General features: G+C 46.7%; 2 protein-coding genes across 5 annotated transcripts in view; both read right to left on the reverse strand.

The window, feature by feature from the left end:
* The window catches only part of SNRPE (small nuclear ribonucleoprotein polypeptide E), a 196,244-nt gene that overhangs the window by 93,969 nt on the left and 85,107 nt on the right, over positions 1-17,168 (reverse strand). The window lies entirely within an intron of this gene.
* LAX1 (lymphocyte transmembrane adaptor 1) lies at positions 1,102-15,852 on the reverse strand. 4 transcript variants are annotated; one of them, XM_050763990.1, is made up of 6 exons: positions 15,594-15,801; positions 15,323-15,460; positions 8,056-8,165; positions 7,485-7,595; positions 6,495-6,574; positions 1,102-4,710 (listed from the first exon to the last, which is right to left on the reverse strand). In XM_050763990.1, the coding sequence occupies exons 2-6, from the start codon at positions 15,409-15,411 to the stop codon at positions 3,904-3,906; spliced, it is 1,197 nt and encodes a 398-aa protein (XP_050619947.1). In that variant the 5' UTR covers positions 15,412-15,460; positions 15,594-15,801; the 3' UTR covers positions 1,102-3,903. The 4 variants fall into 4 exon arrangements, with proteins under 4 accessions (XP_050619947.1, XP_050619937.1, XP_050619957.1 ...); XM_050763980.1 differs by having other exon boundaries at positions 15,323-15,852; XM_050764000.1 differs by lacking the exon at positions 15,323-15,460.

Below are 17,168 nucleotides of genomic sequence, written 5' to 3' on the forward strand. Positions count from 1 at the left end.
TTACATCCTATCCTAATCTTGAAAAGATTTCCTCATATTTAGCATTATCGAGTGTATGAGATAAGACAATTACTCAAAATTCCCTGGCAACCAATGTGAGAAAACAAAACCATAAATTGAAAGAAACAAATTAACATTCAATAAAAAATTTTTCATTGATTCATTTGCAAAAAATTCTTAAAACAAGAAATAAACAGAAAATTTACCTATCTAATAGGAGACAATCTACAGTGCATTAATCATTCTTGATTTGGAAGAGTATGTAAGTGTGATTGGCTGATCGCGGTATCCAGCTTGTTGGTGTGTAAACAAGCAAGAGCTGCCTTAGGGCCCAGCGTGGTGGCTCACGCCTGTAATTGCAGTACTTTGGGAGGCCACAGCGGGTGGATCACCTGAGATCAGGAGATCGAGACCAGCCTGACCAACATGGTGAAACCCCATCTCTACTAAAAACACAAAATTAGCCAGGCCTGGTGGTGGGCGCCTGTAATCTCAGCTACTTGGGAGGCAGAGGCAGGAGAATTGCTTCAAGTTGGGAGGTGGAAGTTGCAGTGAGCCGAGATCATGCCATTGCACTCCAGCCTGGGTGACAAGACCAAAACTCCGTCTCAAAAAATAAAAAAGGATTTTTTTTTCCCATCTTTCTTTTCGGTCCTTGAGCACGGGGGAACAAGGTCGTGAGAACAAGGTCTTGGTGAGGTGCAGCCATTTCATCCATCCTCAGTCTGCGACTTTCGCAGAGCTTCCAGCAGCGCTATGTTGGGCCACAGCATCCGGAGGTTCACAACCTCTGTGGTCCGTAGGAGCCACTATGAGGAGGGCCCTGGGAAGAATTTGCCATTTTCAGTGGAAAACAAGTGGGCGTTACTAGTTAAGATGTGTTTGTTCTTTGGATCTGCATTTTCTGTACCCTTCCTTATAGTAAGACACCAACTGCTTAAACAATAAGGATGTTTCAGTTCGTCCATTTACCAGATATGAAGAGCATTTTAAGAGATACAGCCTCTGGAAATGGATCAAACTCTAACTCATGGCATGCTAGATATGTTTTTCAATAAACTTATGACATGAAAATAAATAAATAAATAAATAAAAAATAAAATAAAAAAGAGCTGGCTTAGTTTATTCCAGGACCTGCCCCCAACTGATACGTTGTCCCTCCCACCCTTAATGGGTGACCAGCTGTCTTCATAACTTCTAATTTAGATCCCATAACTTTTCATCCCCTCTTAGTTATGAGAATTCTCTCATGCCAACGTTTAAGATTTTGTTCAGTCCATTTAAGCTTCATTCTCACATAGGATACAAACTTCTCCTTACTTGACTATGGGGTTGTCCTTTCTCTGCCCTTGCTGCTGCCCTGGCTAACCCTGCTTGGTCATCAGTACCAGACTGTCATGGTTCCCTCTGTGTGGCATGAATTTAAATGCTGGCCACTTGGTGGAGTAATGGTCTGTTTTCACTCACAACACTTCTGACACCAAATGGTGGGGTTTTTCCCCAACAGCCGACCAATTTTCCAGCTTTCTGGACACCAGTTGGGTGTCCTGCAATTCAATTCTTACACTAACCTGCCTGTCCTTATCTACAATAGTTTGACTTATTTAACCCAAATATATATATATAAGTAGTTACAGAATTGCTAAGCCATGCCTCTGTGAGATACAAATTTACCAACCAGAGTGCAGTTTTTGTATGTAGTTCTTTGTGTCCTTATGTACAGTTACAAGTCAAAACATTGTTTTCCAACTTTAATTGTCAGTTCTTTTTTTCTCCATCCCTTTCAGTTAGTTGATATCATACATTTATAATACAATTAGATTCCTTTGCCACAATTTGACATCCTGGGTTCCCTTGACAGTCTGTTCATTTTTTAAAATTTAAAATTTGCATATAAAGCCCCTTTGTCTAGTGTATAGTTTTTTTGTTTTTTTGTTTTTTTTTAAAGACAGTCTTGCTCTATCGCCCAGGCTGGAGTGCAGTGACGCGATCTCGGCTCACTGCAACCTCTGCCTCCCAGGTTCAAGTGATTCTCCTGCCTCAGCCTCCTGAGTAACTGGGACTACAGGCGCACACCACCATGCCAGGATAATTTTTGTATTTTTAGTAGAGACAGGGTTTCACCATGTTGTCCAGGACAGTCTCGATCTCCTGACCTAATGTTCCACCTGCCTCGGCCCCCCAGAGTGCTGGGATTACAGGTGTGAGCCACCGCACCCAGCCATGTGTATAGTTCTTGTGTTTGCAAATGGATATAGTCATGTATCCACCACACAGTACCATACAGAACAGCTCCATCAGCCTAAAAATTCCCTTTGCAGCCCATTTGTAGCAAACTTCCCTCCTTTTTCCAAACCTGGCAACAACTGATCTGTTCTTCATCCCTATAGTTTTGGCTTTTCCAGAATGTCATATAAATAGAATTGCACAGCATGTAGACTTTTAGGTCTGGCTTCTTTCACTTAGCAAAATGGATTTAAGATATGTCTATATTATTGTGTGAACCAAGAGTTCATTTTTTACTGTTGAGTATGGATAAACTCAAGGAATGGATATCAACAGTTTATCCAATCACCCGTTGAAGGATATGTGGATTATTTCTAGTTTTTGGTAATTATGAATGAAGCTGCTATAAACAGTCATGTGTGAGTTTTTGTGTGAACATAAGTTTTCAGTTCACTTCGGTCAATTTCTAGTAGTGAAATGGCTGGGCCATATGATAAGTTATGCTTATAAGAAAAGGCTTAACAGTTTTTCAAAGTGGCCCTGATGCTTTGCAATCCCATCAGCGACCAGTGAGGGTTCCTATTCTTCTGCATCCTCACCTACATTTGGTTGCCCACACTTTTTTTTTTTTTTTTTTTTTTTTTTTTTTTTTTTTTTTTTTTTTTTTTTTTTTTTTTTTGAGACGGAGTCTCGCTTTGTCGCCCAGGCTGGAGTGCAGTGGCCGGATCTCAGCTCACTGCAAGCTCCGCCTCCCGGGTTTACGCCATTCTCCTGCCTCAGCCTCCCGAGTAGCTGGGACTACAGGCGCCCACCACCTCGCCCGGCTAGTTTTTTGTATTTTTAGTAGAGACGGGGTTTCACCATATTAGCCAGGATGGTCTCGATCTCCTGACCTCGTGATCCGCCCGTCTCGGCCTCCCAAAGTGCTGGGATTACAGGCTTGAGCCACCGCGCCCGGCCGCCCACACTTTTTTTTTTGAGAGCGACTCTTGCTCTGTCACCAGGCTGGAGTACAGTGGCACAATCTCAGCTTGCTGCAACCTCAACCTCCCCAGCTCAAGTGATTCTCCTGCTTCAGCCTCCTGAGTAGCTGGGATTACAGAGGCACACCACCACACCCGGCTAATTTTTGTATTTTTTGTAAAGAAGGGCCATGTTGTCCAGGCTGGTCTAGAACTCCTGGCATCAAGTGATCTGCCCTCCTCGGCCTACCAAAGTGCTGGGATTACAGGCATGAGCCACTGCACCTGGCCTGCCTATACTCTTTAAAATGGAAATTGTCCACCTCACTCCACTCCAACTTCTTCCTTCCTTTTGACCTCTACCTGGATTATACAATAATCTATACTCCTGCTTTGCAGCCTGTTGGTATTAATGAAGGTAATAATCTTAGAGTACTGTGCACGACTTTCCTGCTTTCCTCACAGTTCTAGGAAGCAGTTTCAGCAAACGTTCTTAGGCTGGTGCAGGAGATAACTACACACTGCTTGAGAAGAATTCCCTTCTGGAATTCCCAAACCTCTGCTTTTGTGTGGCCTCTTAGTTCCCTGCTCATCTCAGCCTCTTTTTAATCTAACCAGTGAATCCACTGAAGCACTAAGGTGATCACGGGTCTGCACCAATCTATCCCATAAGATAGACTACTTGATGTGGCTTTACGGCTGGGTATCTGGATCTTCATTCATCAGGAAGGAGCTGAGTGCCAGGCCCCTGCTCAGAGTCCCTGCCTCCTAACTGGGCAGTTAGCACATTCTCATAGTCATTGGAGTCCTCATTTGACATCTCTTCTCTATGTTTCATCTGACTGTTCTCACTCTGTGTGAATGGCTGAAAGTCTGCATAATCCCCTGAAGCAAGGGATGTCCTTTTGACACATCGGACGTGGGTCCCTGGATCATCTGTCTTGTCTTCAACATGACCTATGTTTGAGGATGGCACATCTTTCTCAGCCTGCTGCTGGCTTCCACTGGGATCTGCTGCTGGAACATTTTCATAGTCTCTGCAGCACTGAAAAGTCACCCAGAGCTGCCTCTCCTGGATGGCACCAAGATCCAACCCTGTCATGTTGACATAGTCATTTGAGGTCTGAGAAGAACCTTCTCCATTGCTGAATGAATCACTGTCCTCAGTTTCTGGAGAATACAAACTGGTGCAGTCACCAGCATCTGCACAGCCCTCATCTCTTTCCTCAGTAAACTCCAGCTTCTGGGCACTGGGAAGAACAAAGAGATTTCTGGAAGGGCTTTTGGTAGAAGCTAGAGTCTCAGCAATCTCTTCTGCTGTGGGGACATTGACATACTCATGTGAATCCTCTGAAGAAATGCTTGTGCAGTCTCTGGAAGCTCTGACATTGATGCAGCGTGCTGAGGGAGTGAGGCTGTCACACATCTGGGGGACCATGGCATTATCATAGATACCTACTGCGTACTCCACGGCATGGACGTGGGCTCTATGCTCCTGGAAGGCATTGCCTGCTTGGGAGGGCTATGAGGAAGAAAAGGAAGCCAGCAATCAGATGCAAGCAGAAATATGGACAAAGCCTTTCTTCTTGGCAAATACCACTGGCATAGTTCACTTGGCTCTCCACCTCGAAGAAAATCTCTAAATCAGGGTCCCGAACTGCAAGGCTCTACATGCCAGGTAGGTATAAGGGAAGAGGGATGAGTTTAAGAAGAGCAACAGTGCAAATGTGATGATAAATTGCAACTGGTTTTTGGCCACAGTATGGGGGGTGGGGAACGGGTGGGACGAAAGTATTATCAACCAAAGAGCCCATTGAGAGGCAGTGCAACGTAGTGGCTAAAGGTGAGGCTTAGACTAAAGGTACAAATCCTAGCCTCACCACTTTGTGCCAAGTGAGTATGAGCACCTGACCTAGTCTCTCGGTGTTTTCATTTCTCAATTTATAAAATGAAGATTATCATAATATTTACATCGTAAGTTAGTTTTTATTTTTGTTTTTGAGAGGGAGTTTCGCTCTTGTTGCCCAAGCTGGAGTTCAGTGGAGCGATCTCAGCTCACTGCAATCTCTGCCTCCCATGTTCAATCGATTCTCCGGCCTCAGCCTCCTGAGTAGCTGGGATTACAGGTGCCTCCTACCACCGCCTGGCTAATTCTTTTGTATTTTTAGTAGAGACAGTGTATGTTGTGTTACCAGGCAGCAGACACACAAACCTGTTGGTCCTGTAACAACCTCATTTGATCAAACACTTTCTACATCAGCTACAGTGCTGAATGACTTACAGACATTTCTGCTCCTGAGGGTAATTGAAATAATTGACATAAGCCCTGGAAGTAATATCCAAAGCAGGGTCGTAAGTGTGTTTTGAGCACCAATGGCATTGTTGGAATATTTGCATACCCTCCTGAGATGATTACTTTGAAGGGAGCGACATTCATTTGAATAAGCATGTTGTCATGTCTTTGTTAAAATAATCAATTGGCAGGGCATGGTGGCTCACACCTGTAATCTCAGCACTTTGGGAGGCCAAGGTGGGCAGATTGCTTGAGCTCAGGTGTTTGAGACCAGCCTGGGCAATATGGTGAAACCCCATCTCTACACAAAATACGAAAGCTGGCCAGGCGTGGTCGTGTGTGCCTGTGGTCCCAGCTACTTGGGGGACTGGAGTAGGAGGATCGCTTGAGCCCAGGAAGCAGAGGTTGGAGTGAGGGAAAAAAAAAAAAAATGGCTGGGCACGGTGACTCATGCCTGTAATCCCAGCACTTTGGGAAGCCAACGTGGGCAGATCACAAGGTCAAGAGATCGAGACCATCCTGGCCAACATAGTGAAAACCTATCTCTACTAAAAATACAGAAATCAGCTGGACGTGGTGGCACATGCCTATAATCCCAGCTACTTGGGAGGCTGAGGCAGGAGAACCGCTTGAACCTGGGAAGCAGAAGTTGCAGTGAGCCAAGATCACACCACTGCACTCCAGCCTGGGTGGGAGAGCAAGACTCCATCTAAAAAAAAAAAAAAACTACATCTATACATACCAATCAATTTCAGTTCTGACATTGTGCACTTGAATATCTGTACCCTGGTGCCCTTTTTAAAATTCCAAGCACTTGCCTCTGTCCTTAATTTTTCTTTTTGGGTATAGGGAGGTCCTGAGGCTAGTCTTCCCAATTTATTAATAGGACCGCAGGGCGAGCGCCAAAGGACATACTGTTTGTTTGCAGTGAGACCAGATCCAAGCCCTATAACTCTTTCCCCTCAGTTCTTCTGCCAGAGACATGTCATTCTCCCGAGAAGCATGACTCTTACCACATGCTCAGGGCTCTCAGAATTTCTGGAGAGGAGGCTCTCAGTACTGAAAATGCGCATACTCCTTGACTCATGTCTCCCTGAAACGACAGAGAACAAATTCTGAAGATAGCCAGTCCTCTGCTTCAGCCCAAATAATCCCTGCATCATGGATGAACTGGGTTTGTATGGTGTCTGGAATTTCCAGCCTTGGGTCCTGTGTTCTCCTGTGTTCTGAGGTCAGAGCTATGGGGATGACACTCTGAGAACCGGAAGCCCCTCAGCTTCTGTGGCATTGGCGGATGCTATCACGGGGATTGGGAGGCTGAGAAACACGGTCCTGTGGGAGAACCTCCTCCCCGCCCCTCCTCTGCCTGTGATGCTGGCACTGAGTTCTCCTCCTTTGTGTCTCCCCATGCCTGGACACACTTGGCTTTCTTCTGTTGCCTTAATATTAAGAAAAAACAAAACTCGGCCGGGCACGGTGGCTCAAGCCTGTAATCCCAGCACTTTGGGAGGCCGAGACGGGCGGATCACGAGGTCAGGAGATCGAGACCATCCTGGCTAGCACGGTGAAACCCCGTCTCTACTAAAAATACAAAAAAAAATAAGCTGGGCGAGGTGGCGGGCGCCTGTAGTCCCAGCTGCTCGGGAGGCTGAGGCAGGAGAATTGTGCGAACCCGGGAGGCGGAGCTTGCAGTGAGCGGAGATCTGGCCACTGCACTCCAGCCTGGGCGACAGAGCCAGACTCCGTCTCAAAAAAAAAAAAAAAAAAAAAAAAAAAGAAAAAACAAAACTCCCAGCCCAGATGACCCTCTGCTCCCTCTTTGGAGCCCTCCAGGTTCCCCCGGAGTTGCAGCTGACGGTCTGTCTATCCCATTCTCCCTGATACTCTCTGAAGGGCAAACAGGTTTGAGAACTTAGAGAAAGTTGCTTCTGGAGGGTGAGAGGCACATTCTGGGAGTGGAAGTTTGAACATCTGGACTCCATAGATTAGAAGGAAAAACCTACCCAGGTCTTCCTGTCGCCAAGGCAAGATGTCATAAATATTTTTGGCTCTTTGTCTGTTTTGTGGCAGAGTCAGCAAGGGCATGACGGTAACTCGGAGGTAAGGAACTTGCCCTGCAAGGCAATGAGAGAGATGGGAGTCAAGGCAGGGGTCAGCTACACAGAGTGAAGGAACTCATGGGAATGAGATGGCCCCTGGAAATGCTCCCCATCCTTGCCAGTTCTCACAAAAATACACTTTCAGATTTGAGTTTTCATTTGAGTGAGAGGAATAGGGGATTCCTATTTGAATTTTCATTTGAGTGAGAGGAATAGGGGACTTGATGGACAGAAAGTAAAGAGGAAACTGGACACAGGGGCACCAGGGCAATGACTTTCCCAGGGGAACTCCATCAGCACTGGGCCTTTGGAGCCACAGTTCAGGATCTTGAGTGAGGCAATGACCAGTGTATCAGGTAAGAACTGAGGACTCTCCAGGCCAATAGTTTATCCCTGGTAAATAAGCTGGGCTTTACATTCCAGGCTAGATTATTAATCCTACTATGTCTAAACTCAGGACAAACAAGGGACTCACGCTTCTTCCGTTTATTCCAGTTCCACAGGATGCAGAAAACTGCAACGACCAGGAGGATGGCAAGGAGTCCCGCGAACCCAGAAAAGATGTTGCTGATCTGGTCTTTATTTCTAGAAAAACAATCAAATGCCATGTGCTAGCTGTAGGAGGGTGGGGAGGCTGGAGGAGACATTTCCTTCAGGAGTTAGAGCCTGAAGATTTGGAATTGGAGCCGAGTGAAAGAAAGCCCAGGTGGGGTGTGGTGGAAGAGAGGATTATCTCTGAATATTGACTTTATGAAGAGAGGGAACTTGGACAGGGGAGAAGGGAACTGTTCTTTTCAAATGCCTACCGGGTGCCAGGGGTTCGCATGTGAAATTTAACCTCCTTTCTTCCTTTCTTCCTTCCTTCCTTCCTTTCTTCCTTTCTTCCTTTCTTCTTTTCTTTCTTCCTTCCTTCCTTCCTTCCTTCCTTCCTTCCTTCCATCCATCCTTTCTTTCTTCCTTTCTTCCTTTCTTTCTTTCTTTTATTTTTTATTTTAGGTGGAGTCTTCCTCTGTCGCTCAGGCTGGAGTGCAGTGGCACGATCTCAGCTCACTGCAACCTCCGCCTCCTTGGTTCAAGTGATTTTCCTGCCTCAGCCTCCAGAGTAGCTGGGATTACAGGCACGTGCCACGACGCCCAGCTAATTTTTGTCTTTTTAGTAGAGATGGGGTTTCACCACATTGGCCAGGATGGTCCCTGTCGCTTGACCTTGTGATCCGCCTGCCTTGGCCTCCCAAAGTGCTGGGATTACAGGCATGAGCCACCACGCCCGGCCCGTGAAACTTATTTAATCTTTACAACAATCCTATCTCACTTTGTGTCCAAGTAACCTGAGCTTTAGATTCAGAAAGGTAAAGTAACAAGTCAGAGATCACCTAGGTAGGAAGGAGCAGAGAAGAAATGTGAATCTAGGTCTGTTTGCGTCCAAAGACTGTGCTCTTTCCACTCTGCCACGCTGTCCTCCAAACCTGCAAAGTCAGTCATTTGGCCTTGCCCTTTCTCATTCCCTACTCGTGGCCTTCCTGGCTTGCTTGGAGGAGAGGATTAGCCAATTTACAATTAGGGAGTGGCTCTGTGACAGAGTCCATCTTGCATGAACTTGAATAACCCCCGGCACCAATTTGTGGAGCTGGTCTCCAAGCAACACGCTGTTGTGTGGAGTTCAACCAATTCACGTTCTGTGCTACCTTGCAATTCCCTGGCAGGGCTGGCGTCACTGCTCAGTTTTGCTTGGGTGTTGAAATGCGTCCAGATGATTACAACTCCAGATGGCTATGCCTAATGCAATAGAAAGCTGCCAACTGAAGTTACAGCAGGACTCAAGAACTGACGTGCTACCCCCAATTATTAGAAACCAGGGCATTTAACAGGGAAGGTTTTTGTCCCCTTGAGTTTTAGGGTTATTTATACAACTTTCTTTCTTTCTTTCTTTCTTTCTTTCTTTCTTTCTTTCTTTCTTTCTTTCTTTCTTTCTTTCTTTCTTTCTTTCTTTCTTTCAGACAGAGTCTCGCTCTGTTGCTCAGGCTGGAGTGCAGTGGCATGATCTCGGCTCACTGCAACCTCTGCCTCCCAGGTTCAAGCGATTCTCCGGCCTCCGTCTCCTGAGTAGCCAGGACTATAGACACCCGCCACCATGCCAGGCTAATTTTTTTTTTTTTTTTTTTTTGTATTTTTAGTAGAGATAGGATTTCACCATGTTAGCCAGGCTGGTCTTGAACTCCTGACATCAAATGATCTGCCCACCTCAGGCTCCCAAAGTGCTGGGTACAGGCGTGAGCCACCGCACCCAGCCTATCCAAGTTTCTAGTGGGCATTTCTAACTAGCTGCCTAACAGACATCTCAAACCAAAACATCTCCCCACATAAACCTGCTACTCCCCACGTGTTTCCCATCATCTAGTGACTTAGTCAAAAACCTTGGAGCCATTCTTGACTTGGAGCTCTTTTTCTTTCATGCCCCACTTCCAGTCAACCAATAGATTCTGTCTGCATTACCCCGGGCATTTACCCCAAACCCAACCACCTCTTGCTCCTCTGTTGCCACCACTTGGGTCTAAGCCACTGTGTTTCACAGGAATCTTTGTAATAACGTTCCTGATTGGTTTCCTTGCTTTAACTCTTGGCCCCAACATACTATCTTCACGCAAAAACCAGTGTGATAATTCTAAACAGTAAGTCAGATCACATCCCTCCACTGCTCGTCACTCTCCGTGGCTTCGAGTAACTTAGAATAAAGTCTACAGTCCTTCCTCAGTGACGACTTTATGGCACAATATGATCTGGCCTCTGCCTACCTCTGACCTTATTTCCTACCACGTTCCCTCTGACTTTGACTACCAGGATCCCTTGCCCACGCAAAGCACAGTTCTGTGTCAGACCTGCCACTCCCTGGCCGGGCGCGGTGGCTCAAGCCTGTAATCCCAGCACTTTGGGAGGCCGAGACGGGCGGATCACGAGGTCAGGAGATCGAAACCATCCTGGCTAACACGGTGAAACCCCGTCTCTATTAAGAAATACAAAAAACTAGCCGGGCGAGGTGGCGGGCGCCTGTAGTCCCAGCTACTCGGGAGGCTGAGGCCGGAGAATGGCGTGAACCCGGGAGGCGGAGCTTGCAGTGAGCTGAGATCCGGCCACTGCACTCCAGCCTGGGCGACAGAGCGAGACTCCGTCTCAAAAAAAAAAAAAAAAAAAAAAAAAAGACCTGCCACTCCCTCTCCCAGGAACCCTCCTCTCCCAGCTGTCTGCATGACTGAGTCCCTCTCATTCAGGTCTCTTCTGAAATGTCAAATGTCATCTCCTCAGACAGGTCTTCCATGGCCACACCCTATTACTTGCAGTCCCCTTGCTGTGCTCCATTTTTTCTTCATATCACTGATGACTGATTGATGTATCTTTTTTTGGAGACGGAATTTCGCTTTTGTTTCCCAGACTGGAGTGCAGTGGCACAATCTCGGCTCACCGCAACCTTCCCCTCCCGGGTTCAAGCAATTCTTCTGCCTCAGCCTCCCGAGCAGCTGGGACTACAGGTGTGCACCACCACGCCTGGCTACTTTTTGTATTTTTAGTAGAGATGGGGTTTCATCATATTGGTCAGGCTGGTCTCGAACTCCTGACCTCAGGTGATCTGCCTGCCTCGGCCTCCCAAAGTGCTGGGATTACAGGCATGAGCCACCACGCCCAGCCTGATTGATTGATACTATACATTCATATGCATACCTGTTTATCATTTTTTTATTTAAAAAAACCAAAAAAACCAAACAACAACAACAACAACATTGAGACAGGGTCTCCATGTGTTGCCCAGGCTGGGTTTTGAACTCCTGGGCTCAACTGATCCTCCTGCCTTGGCCTACCAAAATGCTTGGATTATAGGCATGAGCCACCACATTCAGCTCTGTTCTTTATTTGACTCTCCCCTTTGACTATAAGCTTCCAGTAGTTATGGACTTGTTTATCCTGTTCACCTAGTGCCTTAAATAGTGCTTGGTACTTTGTAGGGCCCTGATGAATATTTGTTAAATGAATGAATGACTGAATTAATAAATAAATGAACTAACATAGAAATAGTTTTAAGTGTAGTACAGCCGTTATGGAAAACACTATGGAGGTTCTTCAAAAATTAAAAATAGAGGCCGGGCGCGGTGGCTCACGCCTGTAATCCCAGCACTTTGGGAGGCCGAGGTGGGCGGATCACAAGGTCAGGAGATCGAGACCACGGTGAAACCCCATCTCTACTAAAAATACAAAAAATTAGCCGGGCGCGGTTGTGGGCGCCTGTAGTCCCAGCTACTCGGGAGGCTGAGGCAGGAGAATGGCGTGAACCCGGGAGGCAGAGCTTGCAGTGAGCCGAGATCGCGCCACTGCACTCCAGCCTGGGCGACAGAGCGAGACTCCGTCTCAAAAAAAAAAAAAAAAATTAAAAATAGAACTACCAAGGCAGGGCGTGGTGGCTCACGTCTGTAATCCCAGCACTTTGGGAGGCCGAGGCAGGCAGATCACCTGAGGTCAGGAGTTTGAGACCAGCCTGGCCGACATGGTAAAACCCTGTCTCTACTGAAAATACAGAAAAAAATTAGCTGGGCGTGGTAGCACACGCATGTTTTCCCAGCTACTCAGGACGCTGAGACAGGAGAATCTCTTGAACCCGGGAGGCGGCGGTGCAGTGAGCCGAGATTGTGCCATTGCACTCCAGCCTGGGCGACAGAGTGAGACTTTCTCTCAAAAAAAGAAAAGAACTACCATACGAGCCATATAATCCAATAATCTCACCACTGGGTATATATCTGAAGGAAATGAAATCATATTTGAAAGACATGTCTACACTCCCATGTTCATTGCAGCATTATTCACAATAGTCAAAATATGGAATTAACCTAAGTGTCCATCAATGGATGAATGGATGAAAAAATGTGGTATATATACTCAATGGAATACTAGTCAGCCTTTAAGAAAGAAGGGAATCCTAGGCCAGGCACGGTGGCTCAAGCCTGTAATCCCAGCACTTTGGGAGGCCGAGACGGGTGGATCACGAGGTCAGGAGATCGAGACCATCCTGGCTAACACGGTGAAACCCCGTCTCTACTAAAAAATACAAAAAAAACTAGCCGGGCGAGGTGACGGGCGCCTGTAGTCCCAGCTACTCGGGAGGCTGAGGCAGGAGAATGGCGTGAACCCGGGGGGCGGAGCTTGCAGTGAGCTGAGATCTGGCCACTGCACTCCAGCCTGGGCGACAGAGCAAGACTCCGTCTCAAAAAAAAAAAAAAAAAAGAAAGAAGGGAATCCTGTCATTTTTGACCACATGAGTGAACCTAGAGGTCATTATGTTAAATGAAATAAACCAGGGAACAAAAAGACAAAACCAGGTGATCTCACTCATGTGGAGTGGAAAGCTAAACTCATAGAAGTGTAGAGTAGAGGCCGGGCACAGTGGCTCACACCTGTAATCCCAGCACTTTGGGAGGCCAAGGCAGGCAGATCACCTGAGGTCGGAGTTCGAGACCAGCCTGACCAACATGGAGAAACCCCGACTCTACTGAAAATACAAAATTAGCCAGGTGTGGTGACTCATGCCTGTAAGCCCAGCTACTGGGGAGGCTGAGGCAGGAGAATCGCTTGAACCTGGGAGGTGGAGGTTGCAGTGAGCCAAGACTGTGCCATTGCACTCTAGCCTGGGCAACAAGAGTGAAACTTTGTCTCAAAAAAAAAGGTGGAGAGTAGAATGGTGGTTATCAGGGAGGGGTTGCAGAGAGGTTGGTCAAAGGATACAAAATATCAGTTAGAGAGAAAGAATAAATTAAAGGGATCTGTTGTATAACATGATGCCTATAGTCAATAAAAATGTATTGATGGACCAGACGCGGTGGCTCATGCCTGTAATCCCAGCACTTTGGGAGGCCAAGATGGGTGGATTACCTGAGGTAGGGAGTTCGAGACCAGCCTGACCAACATGGAGAAACCCTGTCTCTACCAAAAATACAAAAAAGTTAGCCGGGGGTGGTGGTGCATGCCTGTAATCCCAGCTACTGGGGAGTCTGAGGCAGGAGAATAGCTTGAACCTGGGAGGCAGAGGTTGCAGTGAGCAGAGATCACACCACTGCACTCCAGCCTGGGCGACAGAGCGAGACTCCGTCTAAAAAAAAAAAAAAAATCAAAAAACAAAACAAAACAAAAAAAGTGTTGATGACTATAGTTAATAAAAATGTGTCATATTCTTGAAAATTGCTGAGAAATTTTAAGTATTCTCACCACAAAAGAAAATTGTGAAGTAATGTGTATCTTAATTAGTTTAATGTAGCTATTGTACAATGTATACATATTTCAAAACAACAGGCTATCATGATAAATATATACAATTTTGATTTGCCAATTAGAAATAAATAAAAATAAATGAAGAAATAGTTTTGGAGGGATGCTTCAGGCTTCTGATTTTTGTGAATTCATTGCTCATCGATACTCATGTCTACCTGCAAGTGACATGTGTTTGCCATGGTAATAACATTTATTTTCCCAGACAACTGCAATTTTATTTTATTTTTTGAGACAGAGTTTCGCTTTTGTTGCCCAGGCTGGAGTGCAATGGCATGATGTCGGCTCACTGCTACCTCTTTCCCGGGTTCAAGCAATTCTCCTGCATCAGCCTCCCGAGTAGCTGGGACTATAGGAGCGCGCTAGCACCCCTGGCTAATTTTTGTATTTTTAGTAGGGACGAGGTTTCACCATGTTGGCCAGGCTGGTCTTGAACTCCTGACCTCAGGTGATCCGCCCCAGCCGCCCCCGGCCTCCCAAAGCGCTGGGGTTACAGGAGTGAGCCACCGCACCTGGTCAGCTACCAATGTTTTTAAAGTTTCAACTGTGGGTGGATTTTTAATTTTGTTTGTATGAGATTGAAAGTAGTAGCAGTAATTTATACCCACGATTAGTCCTCTAAGATTTTACATCCTGGCCGGGCGCGGTGGCTCAAGCCTGTAATCCCAGCACTTTGGGAGGCCGAGACGGGCGGATCACGAGGTCAGGAGATCGAGACCATCCTGGCTAACACGGTGAAACCCCATCTCTACTAAAAAATACAAAAAACTAGCCGGGCGAAGTGGCGGGCGCCTGTGGTCCCAGCTACTCGGGAGGCTGAGGCAGGAGAATGGCGTAAACCCGGGAGGTGGAGCTTGCAGTGAGCTGAGATCCGGCCACTGCACTCCAGCCTGGGCGACAGAGCCAGACTCCGTCTCAAAAAAAAAAAAAAAAAAAAAAAAAAAAAAAAAAAAAAAAAAAAAAAAAAAAAAAAAAAAAAAAAAAAAAAAAAAAAAAAAAAAAAAGATTTTACATCCTAAAGACATATCTTTATTATATTTATCACTACATTTTATTCATGACAAGTTTTTGGATCTCAACACACATCCTTGGAAAACTCAGCCTTTCATTTCTGTCATGGTGACACCTGGGAAAGACTGACAATAGGGTTCAGGGCCTCTGAGAGGTGAGAAATCCAACCAGTCTAAGCAACTAGCTTTAAGGACCAGTGTTACCACAGTTTTTCCTCTACCAAATATCTTCTTTCTTTCCTCAATACCTTCCTTTCCCCCTAGCACCCCTGAGCAAATGCCTCCAAGCCTAGAGTTTGGTGGTCTTAGTAGACCCGAGCCTGGGTATTGAGAGGAGACAGCACTGCTGTGTAAGAAGCTCCTAAGTGTGGACTAGGACCTTCTGCCTAAATCAGGGCAGGGTGGAGCTCACCACCCTGAGTCACTCACCTGTCCAGGCTGCGGGGAGTCACATGCAGAGTGCTGGACTCCAAGGTCCTCCCTCTGATTGTCGAAAGGGTTGGAGTGACACCATCCATTGTATCAGGAACCTTTGAGATGCTCTCTGGTTTCAGCTTCTAAGTTTCTCTTAATCATAATCAGTTAGCCAGCATGTCTGCCACTTCTCCCCACCCCCACAACAAACTGCCTATCTTGTGTCTACCTCTGAAATGTCAGGCCAAGTTGACCCAACATACAAAAGCAACAGGTTTGGTTCTACCTGGACGTGGCTAATGCCCGCTGCAGGAGGTGCAATCTCATCCAGACGTGGTGCTTCCAAGTGAGGTGGCTCAGGGAGAATCTATGGCCTCTGCCTTCTGGTGGAAATGTGAGGGGCACAGAGGGGGAAACTGCCAAGAGGCTCAGGAGAGGCTCCGTGAGAAGCTCATCTTCCTTCAACACCCAAAGCAGAGTGAAAAGAGCAAACCACTTTGCCAGAATGGAAACAGAGAGTCAGTCACCGGAAACGACACCACCAATGTGCTAATGAAGCACAGGGCACAGGAAACGCTGCTCAGCTCTTAATCTGCTAGAAGAAAACATATCTTTAACCCACCGTTCCCTGGGTTTGCCAGGTGCTCTGTGGTCTGTGATGAGTGTGATTAAAAATGGGGCAGGGTAGTAGAGAACTTGTGATTCTTCACCCTGGGTTTCTGAGACACTTAGAGTTTTACAAGTCTTCAGTTTTACAGTGTTTTCTAAGCAAGTTAAGGAGCACTGGAGGTTGCCTTTTAGAGTCAAATGCAGATCTCCGGGACCCTCTTCTGATTCAGTGGGTGGAGGGTGCAGAGGGGGCAGGCTTTGGATGTCAATTCTTTGCAGGTAAATTTGATGGAGCTTTCAGGTGATTTTGATGGAGCTGGTCTGTTTCATGTTTTGGGAACCTCTTCTCTGGGCACTACCTTAAGAATAGAGGTTATGCTGGGTTAGCAGGACCCCTGCTCCCCAAAGGTGACCTTTCATAGCTCCTGGCTGCTGGTGATCTCCTGTTCTCAGGGCTCTTCTGAAGATCAGTTGCAGTCTTACTTGTCACACATCTGTCTCAGAAGCTGAACAAGTTCATCCCTAAGAGCTACCCAAGGCCGGGCGCGGTGGCTCAAGCCTGTAATTCCAGCACTTTGGGAGGCCGAGACGGGCGGATCACGAGGTCAGGAGATCGAGACCATCCTGGCTAACCTGGTGAAACCCCGTCTCTACTAAAAAAAATACAAAAAACTAGCCGGGCGAGATGGTGGGCGCCTGTAGTCCCAGCTACTCGGGAGGCTGAGGCAGGAGAATGGCGTAAACCTGGAAGGCGGAGCTTGCAGTGAGCTGAGATCTGGCCACTGCACTCCAGCCCGGGCGACAGAGCAAGACTCTGTCTCAAAAAAAAAAAAAAAAAAAAAAAAAAAAAAAGCTACCCAAAGTGTTCCAAACTTTGAAGATCATTAAAAATTTGTTGCTAACTCCCCTCCCTTCTTGAGCCTACTAATCTCCAGAAACACTCTTTGCATCTTGGGAGAGTCCAAAGAGAAGGGGCCACTAAGACTGTTGTGAGGATGTGAAGAAGAACTTCTCTGATTGCACTTTCCACGGTGAAATGAATTCCCAGATGAATGGAAGGGCAGACCAGCAGTACCCTCCTAGAACCATGCCTCCCTCCCATCTCTTCCCAGTGGACATTGAGGTCCTCAGCTTTCCTGAGGTGACAGCCCCTGGCTTGTCTGCATCCAGACTCTCACAGAGTCCCCAGGGGCTGCAGACTGGCCGTGGCTGGCTTTCCACAGAGCTTCATCATCCAGGTCCTGGACCCCTT

This window comes from Macaca thibetana, chromosome 1 (assembly GCF_024542745.1).
Source record: "Macaca thibetana thibetana isolate TM-01 chromosome 1, ASM2454274v1, whole genome shotgun sequence".
NCBI classification, from domain to species: domain Eukaryota; kingdom Metazoa; phylum Chordata; class Mammalia; order Primates; family Cercopithecidae; genus Macaca; species Macaca thibetana.